General features: G+C 38.7%; 1 protein-coding gene across 1 annotated transcript; it reads left to right on the forward strand.

Moving 5' to 3' along the window:
• The first annotated feature begins 5,541 nt into the window (after nt 1-5,541).
• Nucleotides 5,542-7,634, forward strand: LOC100666805 (olfactory receptor 7D4-like). The gene has a single exon (XM_064283102.1). The coding sequence runs from the start codon at nt 6,636-6,638 to the stop codon at nt 7,632-7,634; it is 999 nt and encodes a 332-aa protein (XP_064139172.1). The 5' UTR covers nt 5,542-6,635.
• The last annotated feature ends 1,757 nt before the right edge of the window (nt 7,635-9,391 follow it).

Genomic DNA, 9,391 nt, shown 5'->3' on the forward strand with positions numbered 1-9,391 from the left:
CTTTTTTGACTATTTCCAATTTTCCTTGATTCGTACTTTGGACATTTTAGGTTCCAATTATTAATGGACGTTTGCAGCTGTTTCTTCCATTTTGAGTCATGCCACATCAGCAAATGAAGGTCCTGAAAGCTTGGCTCCATCTACGTCATTAATGTTGACTCTACTTTGAGGAGGTAGCTCTTCCTCTGTTGTGTTTTGAGTGGCTTCCAACCTGAGGGACTCAACTTCTGGCACTGTATCAGACAATGCTCCGCTGCTATTCAGTGGCTAATTCTTTTCCGAAGTAGACCACCGGACCCTTTTTCCTAGTCTCCCTCAGTCTGGAAGCTCAGCTGAAATGTGTCTGCTATGTGTGACCCTGTTGGTATTTGAAAACTGGTAACAGAGCTTCCAGCATCACAGCAACAGGCATGCTCCCACAGTATGGCAAACTGACAGACACTTGAGGGTTTATAATGATATAAATAATAAAAAAAAGATAAAATAACAGATTTGGTGAGGATGTGTAGATATTTCTGGTGGCAATATAAAATGGAAAAACTCTCTTTATGAGTTGGGTCCAGAGTTGAGGAAATCTGAAGCACAAACTCCCCAGGTGGGTTACTGGGGGTGATGTTATGTTGGGCCATTTATGCTTCCACCGCTTGATTTCTGGACCCAGGTATTCTACACTTTTTGAAAACAGAATACTATGATTGTCATTAATTTACAGTATATACTAAATGAAATCCAAACTCATTGACATCAAGTCGATTCCAACTGATAGTGACCCTATAGGACAGAATGGAACTGTCGCATAGGGCTTCAGAGGTTGTAATCTTTACAGAAGGAGACTGACACATTTTTCTTCTGCAGAAAGGCTGATGGGTTAGAATCACCAACCTTTTGATTAGCAGCTGATCTCTTAACCACTGTATCACCAGGGCTTCTTCCGTGTATATACCATCTGGAAAATTATGTAGTCATAACTGCCTGTGTATTCAAATGTTGTGCCATATATGATGATTACCTTTGTAATTAATTATCTTCCCATACAACCACTGTTTTTTGTTTTTTTTAATTCTTCTGAACTTCAAATTCACTTTAGGCTATACTTTGCCTCTTTCCTTCCCTTTCCTTACAAACTTTTGCAAAACAGGTCTATATCCGCCGCCTACTTTTCTTCAATACTCAATCACTCTTTAGCCACTGCACCTGAATTATTTCTAACCCTGCCTCTTTATTTAGAGAGCCAGGAAATAAATGGAGCACTCTCTAAGATCAACAAAGTTTTCATGTCACTAAGTGCATATCAAGGGGTATTTTTCAGTCCTTGTCTTCTTAGTTCTTTAACAGCATTAAAACTATTGACCAGCTTGCCTTTCTTCAGGAAGAACCCGTTTGCCTCCATAACCTTGAGGACACCAAGTGTTCCATAAAATTGCCAAATATTCTTTAAGGTAAACACTTCCCAGTGTGGGATTTCACTCTAAGAAAGACGGCTCCTATGTTTGGTTCCTTGTAGCAGTTAACTTTCCCTAAAGGACAGCTTGTTACTTTAAAATGAAACTAAAAAGAGAAGAATTTCTCCTTGGAGGAAAAAATCCATCTCAGAAACCCCTCCCCGCCCCTCCCCCCATTGCTGTCTACAAAGAGACAAAATTGGCAGAAAAATGTTTGTTTTTTTTTTTTGACATTGGCTGCTAACCCAAAGGGCGAATCCACCAACTGCTCCTTGGAAACCCTCTCGGGCAACACCACTCTGTCCTATAAGGTTGCTAGGAGTTGGAATCGACTTGAAGGCAATGGGTTTTTATTTTTTTGTACCCCTGGGAGGTGAATTATTTAGAAAGTAAGGGGAGAATAGGACAATTTTTTTAATGAAGAGCTCTGAGAGTCAACCCAGGAGACTCAGCAAACTCTAAACATCTCGTCATTGTCCCTCACCAGGTAAATATTTGACCCCAGCCTTGGTGAAAACAAAATTTGGCTTGTCAGAGACAGACAATGGAGAAGAGAAACTGGTTCAGTGACACCATTAGAAAGAGTTAGTGTGTTCCCTTCAGGGCTGGTGGAGTAAGAAGGACAAGAGGAACAAAAGTATGTACTGGGCCTCATCTCTCTGGTAAGGATACTGAAACCTTCCATATTTGCTTAGGAATGTGAGCTCCCTGTCCCTTGAATGCACTTTACTTTCCACTGTAGCCAGTCTTTTCCAGCTCTCATTCTGTTTCTTCTCTGTCTTTCTGTAATCTAGAACCTCTTTCCAAGAAGAGTTGGAAAGGGCCATTTCTTTTCTTTTTTTTTTTTTTTTGTAGCTATAGACTTTATTAGTTTATTATCTTTTGTCTACTCCTGGCCCCAATTTTTCTTAAAAGTTAAACTGTCAAAATTCTGGAAGAGGAAAGAAACTGTTGAAAGTGCTAGAATGGGATCAGTTGCAGCTTTAACATTTTTTCTGTTTTTTTTTGTAATTTTGAGTTTGCAACAGCCCTTCCTTCCTCCCTTGATGGTTTGAAAGATTCCTTTTTCAGCTAGCTATGGCACCACAGTGTATAACAAAAAAAGTGTTAGAAGAACTTTTATGACAAGAGAATCTTTTTTGTTCCTTTTTGACATTAGCAACTGAGGTTGTTACTAAGAAGCACTGGGAGAAAAGGGAAAGATGATAGATGATCAACACTTACTTGTGCAAAGGGGGAAATACGCAATGTCATTCATTTTTATTGACCTAAGGGAACTCCTCAGGGTACAGCAGCTAGAAGAATAACATGGTCCCAGAGATGGAGTGGGAATCAAGGAACTTCCTCCCCAACATGAATATTGACACATGGTCTCCAAGAAGATTCTAGCCTTCTGATAGCTTTTTCTGACATTCTCATGTCTAGAGAGTTCATATAATTCAGATAAGCATTCTTGATATTAATTTTCTGCCATATGCTCAGGGTAGGGATTGCTAAATTCATTGAATAAGAATACAGGACACCCATTTAAATTTGAATTTCAGATAATACTTTTTATTTTTAATATAACTATGTCCCATGCAATATTGCATGTCACATGTAATATTTATACTAAAATAATATTCATTGTTTATCTGAAGCTTAACTGGGTGTCCTGAATTTTGTCTGGTTCAAGGGCTCTTTCAATTTGTTTATGTAGAATTTTTTAAAAATTTTTATTGTGCTTTAAGTGAAAGTTTACAAATCGATTCAGTCTCTCACACAAAAATTTATATACACCTTGCTATATACTCCTAGTTGCTCTCCCCCTAATAAGATAGTGCACTCTTTCCCTCCACTCTATTTTCATGTCCATTCGGCCAGTTTCTGACCCTCCCCCGCCCTCTCATCTCCCCTCCAGACAGGAGTTGCCCACATAGTCTCATGTGTCTACTTGATCCAAGAAGCTCACTCTTCACCAGTAGCATTTTCTATCCCACAGCCCAGTCCAATCCCTGTCTGAAGAGTTGGCTTTGGGAATGGTTCCTGTCTTGGGCTAACAGAAGGTTTGGGGACCATGACCTCTGGCGTCCTTCTAGTCCAGTCAGACCATTAAGTCTGGTCTTTTTGCGAAAATTTGAGGTCTGCATCTCATTGCTCCCCTGCTCCTAAGGGCTTTCTGTTGTGTTCCCTGTCAGAACAGTCATTGGTTGTAGCCAGGCACCATCTAGTTCTTCCGGTCTGAGGCTCATATAAGCTCTGGTGTTTGTGACCCTTTCTGTCTCTTGGGCTTATAATTACCTTGTGTCTTTGGTGGTCTTCATTCTCCTTTGCTCCAGGTGGGTTGAGAACAATTGGTGCCTCTTAGATGGCTGCTTGCTAGCATTTAAGACCCCCGAAGGGAAATGGCCATTTCTTGAATGGGTAATTTTTCCAAAGAAACTCTGACTCAACCAGTTATGACATTTTATCTTATCTCTCTCATCAAACATCACTTCTCTTCTCTCTTCTATAAATTAAAGATTGCTGTTAGATTTCATACATCCAGTAATTTATCTATTACCTGTTTAAAGAAAATCCACTATAAGGGAAGTATTGTTTTGTTCCTAAAGTGTTTGGGTTTTTCTATATATTCCCTAAGCATTTTTCCTCCAAATGGAAATTTACTGATTTTTAAATATTTGTTGAATACACTGCCAACTTACTGATAGCACTTAAAAGTTCTATTTTTATGTTATTTCTCCTCAGTGTCCTCAACATCATCTGTAAATAGTAAAATTATTTTTGAGGTTTTAATACTCAGACTTATTTCATTTCTCATCTTAAGTGATACAGGAGAATGACTAAAGTGGAATTAGATTTCCTTGGCTTATTCATGAATTTAGCACAAATATTTTAGTGTTTTAATAGAGATTATCCTGTTGGCTGTGGTTTAAAAACAGCCATTCTATATTGGGTTAAGGGAATGGTGAGAAAACAAAGTCACAACCTCTGACACACAAGTAAACATAAAAGTACCCATGTAAGAGACACATCAATGAGTAGTTCTGCATGCTCTATTTGTAGGAGTCATAAGCTCAGTCCTTCCTATCTGTCATTCTGTGTTCTTCATCTCACTGGTCTCTCAAATCCCTTCCATTACCAAGCTCACTGCCCCACAGGGAATTAACCTTCTATTCTCTCAGTCTATTGTGCTTTCCCTTTTCTTACTTCCTATGAATAACAATTACCTATTCTTCCTCTGTCAATTCAAAGAATCCTATTTCAGAGAAAATCTTTCCTACTCATAGGAAAAAAAGAAAAAAAAAATTTTTTTTTAACTCATAGACCCAGACTAAATTATATACCCACAATGTTTTTTTTTTCTCTTTTTAATTAATTTCCATATTTTATGCATGAATAATACTATTTTTCTTTTTTGGAAATTTTCAAATCTTAAGTTTGACTTAAGTTTGGAAACCCTGGTGGCGTAGTGGTTAAGTACTAAGGCTGCTGACCAAAGGGTCAGCAGTTCGAATTTGCCAGGCGCTCCTTGGAAACTCCATGGGGCAGTTCTACTCTGTCCTATAGGGTCTCCATGAATTGGAATCAACTCGAAGGCACTGGGTTTGGTTTTGGTTTTTTAAGTTTGACTTTTTGACTTAAGTTTAAATTTTCATATCTTAAGTTTGACTTTTAGTTTTCTTTGGTATAATTGCTGTATAGAAGTTTTTGATATTTTAATCTAGTTTATCCATCCTATACTTTGTAATAAACTCCACTGATTTTAGTGCAACACATCCTTCTTCAAGAGCATGTACACATGAGTACACACATACTTTGTATTTCATTTCAATGGTTGTGCTCTTCTATTTCCTCCTCTTATTTGCAGAGTCCACTTGGCCTTTCCCCTTCTTGGAAGAAACCATTTGGCAGGTGGTTTCTGCAATAAGGAGCCATAGGGATCTTCACTAACTGGAAGAGCTGCATGGAGATCAAAAGAGGTAACAGACCTGTTTTGTTTATACTTATCACAATTCTATCCTTGCTTTATGGCTGCCATAGTTTAAAGGAGCTATTGATAAACGATGGACATGCAAGGCAGGTTTATTGTGATAGTGAAAAAAAAAAAAAACGGAAGCTCACAATTATCAAGTGCCTGCTCTATATCACAGGCACACCACTAGAAAAATGACATGCATCATCTCATTTAATTCACTCATCGATCTCATTATGTCGGGAATATTTAGCACTCTCATTTGAGAAGGTGGTATCTGCAGTTAAGAGAGATTAAGTAATTTTCTCATGGTCACATAAGATAGTAAGTTGGTAAAGCCAAAATTCTATTCTGGGCAGTATGATTCAAACCCTCATTTTTGAAATCACAGCTTTATACTGTAGCTTTGGAGAATTATGTATCTAAAATAGTTATCATAAAAAGAACAGATTAATAATAATAATGAAGAAGCCAAGCCCAAGCCCATTGCCGTCGATAATAAAAAAAAAAAAAAAGATAATAGCTATTACTAATTAGAAGCCCTGGTACCACAGTGGCTAAACACTCTAGTGTGAACCAGAAGGTAAGCGGTTTGAATCTACCAGCAACTCCACAGGAAAAAGATGTGGCAGTCTTCTTCCTTAAGGATACCAGACCTGGAAACATGGTAGGGCAGTTCTACTTTGTCTTATAGAGTTGTTTTTGTTAGAATCAACTCAACGGCAATGGGTTTGGATTTTTTGGGGGGGGCGGGGGTTATTTTTGAAACAGATCCTCCTGTTCACAAAGGCATTTCTAAACCTTGCAAAGAAGGTAATAGCAATAACCAGATTTTTTAAAAAACAAAAAAAATAAGGCACAAAAAGTTAACTGTTACATCATTAGGATGTGACAGGTCACATTTAAGACATGGATTTTCAGCTCAGATGACCTTTAATCACTAACATAGAGTTACCAGAATGGAGGAGGCATGGAGATTATCAGGGAAAAGATCATACTTGGGAGTTCACATTACATGTTTCCAATTAGCTTGAAAATTGGTTTATGAGTATAGATTCAAATAGGATAATTAGAACCAGTGAATAGAAGCTAAAAAGAGAAATTTCTGCTGAATTAAAGTGTCTGAATAATTATATATGTTTAAAATGAAAAGGGCTACCTGTAACTGAGAGTCACAGTCAATGGAAGGACTTAATAACAAAATGCAGGTGGTACTGTAAAGGTGATGACTAGCTGAGATGCCATTTGGCAGTTCATTGAATGTTGCTCTTACCTTCTCCAGCCTACACACTAAATACATGGAAGCAGAAAACCAAACAAAATTTTCAGAATTCCTCCTGCTGGGCCTCTCAGAGGATCCTGAACTTCAGCCCCTCTTCTTTGCACTCTTCCTGTCTATGTACCTGGTCGCTGTGCTTGGGAACCTACTCATCATACCGGCGGTTACCTCTGACCCTCACCTCCACACCCCCATGTACTTCTTCCTCTCCAACCTGTCCTTTGTTGACATCTGTTTCGTTACTACCACGGTCCCAAAGATGCTTGTGAACATCCAGACACAGAACAAACACATTTCGTACATAGGATGCCTCATTCAGGAGTATTTCTTCATGATTTTTGCTGGACTGGACAATTTCCTCCTGACCATGATGGCCTATGACCGATTTGTGGCCATCTGTCACCCCCTGCACTATACAGTCATCATGAGCCCCCGGTTCTGTGTCTTGTTGGTTCTGGTGTCTTGGGTCATCTTTTTCTGGGTCTCCCTGCTTCATATTGTCTTGATCACACGGCTGAACTTCTGTACAGACACTGAAATACCACATTTTTTCTGTGAACTGACTCAGATTATCAAAGTGGCCTGTTCTGATACCCACATCAATTATGTCTTCTTGTATGTGTTGACTGCCCTGCTGGGTGTGTTTCCCCTCTCAGGGATCGTCTTCTCTTACTCTCAGATTGTCTCCTCCTTAATGAAGATGTCCTCTGCTGGGGCCAAGTATAAGGCATTTTCCACCTGTGGGTCTCACCTATCCGTGGTTTCTTTGTTCTATGGGACAGGACTTGGGGTTTTCCTCAGTTCTGCTGTGACCCATTCTTCCCAGAGAAGCTCTGTTGCCTCAGTGATGTACACTGTGGTCACGCCCATGCTGAACCCCTTCATATACAGCCTAAGGAATAAGGATGTGAAGGGAGCCCTGGGAAGGCTTCTCTGTAGAGCAGCTTTTTGTCCATGATGATGGCCACTGGCCTCAGGGCTAAATGGGCTTCACATTCCCCAAAGCCAAATATCATGAATTTAAATATCCCGATTTTTTTTTTTTCTTCCTCAGAAGACATGCACCGTTTCTTCCAATCCCAAAGCAACTATAATTGGCCTTCTACTTGTTATTGTACCGTTTTGACTTAGTAATTTTTTTTGACTCTTCTTTCCTATGTGCTGTCCATAAAGTTCTTTCTTTGGTCAGCTTTCTTAGAGCCATTCCTAGAAAATCCAACCTTAGATTGACATCATTAATCTTGTTAAGTGCAGACATGATTTTCCCAAAAGTTAATCTCTCAACCATTGATGCATTTCACCTTCATTTGGTTATGTATGTGTTTTTCCCTGAGCAAAATAAAATCAAAATCATACAACAGTCATCACAAACTGCTTTCCCCATCTGGACTGTCCTTACTGCTTTACACATATGATTTCATTTAACCATGGCAATATTTCTTTGAGATATATTCTCATTCACCCCATTTTTCAGAGAAGAGTCTGAGATTGGGATGGTTTCAAACTGGCAACCATACTTTGCTATCCTACTTTGTATAAGAACAATGATGTGGTTTTCAAGTTCAAGGGTGGTGATCTAGATTTGATAGATGGTTTTTGCAGATGATTCATAGTAATATACTGCCTTGGATAACCTGAGATGTTGATTCATTCTCTGTGGTCCTTTCTTGGTTCTTTTCTTCCTTCTTTTCCCCTTTCTTTCTTCCTTACTTTCTCCAATTCCGTATTTTATTTTACCTTTATGTCTCATCATTGCAGTTTTTAGATATACTCCCCAAGATAGTAAAACAATGTAGTATTGAATACAGTGGAATAAGAGTTGTTCCCACAAGTGGTTTAATTTTCTGGGACTCTCTGGAGGTGTCATCAGGAAAGGTAGTTACACACTTGTGGAATGCATTCAGATATTCATTTTTTGAGAAGAATATTGGTAGAATTGAGTCCGGCCAGTGATTGGTGGAGTAGTAGATGCTCCTATCACATTCCCTGTGGTCCTCTCACCATCTCTATTGTACCCCAGTCTGACTGCCTATGGACAGCACCAGCTGGAACCTACTTTGCCAAATGCATAGTAGCAAATGTGATCTGTAATTATTTATTTCTGGGGTAGCCTTCACTGAGAGGTGTGGGATTTACCTCTTTACTTGGGGGTAATTCTTAGATGTGGGTTTTGCACATTTTCCAAAATCTCCCCACAGGTTGAAAATTCTGCTCACTCACTGTGGTAGCTGACTTAATGCACACTTTACTGGATGTATTTTCTTTCCTGTGTCACTTCTCCACTCTCCCATACATATTCCTTGCTCCTTCAAGTAAATTACTTGCACTTGAATCCTTGTTTCAGTGTCTGCTTCTGTGGGAACCAAAACTAGGACAGTTGATAAAGACCAACAGGTATTAAGGGAGACATGAAAGGAACTGGGCTCTTTGTGGCCAATACAAAACTAAAAAAAGAAGAAATAATTTACTGAAAAATCTTAATTGGTTAGCTTATTATCTACTTTGTACAAAGTGAGGAGGAGGGCAGAGAGGTATTAAAAAAGAGAAAAAAAAGATTTCAATTCCAAGTAGTAAGCATAATCGTACTGATGTGTACTAGAAACTGTTGTAAACAAAAGTAAATATTTTTAACTCACCTTGAATGATTCTATCGAAAACTTTCTGAATGTAGTTTGGACAACTTTACTGAGGTACAGTTTACATACCATGAAATAG

The sequence above is a fragment of the Loxodonta africana genome, chromosome 3 (assembly GCF_030014295.1).
Source record: "Loxodonta africana isolate mLoxAfr1 chromosome 3, mLoxAfr1.hap2, whole genome shotgun sequence".
Taxonomy (NCBI): domain Eukaryota; kingdom Metazoa; phylum Chordata; class Mammalia; order Proboscidea; family Elephantidae; genus Loxodonta; species Loxodonta africana.

What these genes read in the sequence shown, in the direction of transcription:
- LOC100666805 (XM_064283102.1), top strand. Translation starts at nt 6,636, where the DNA reads ATGCCATTTGGCAGTTCATTGAATGTTGCTCTTACCTTCTCCAGCCTA.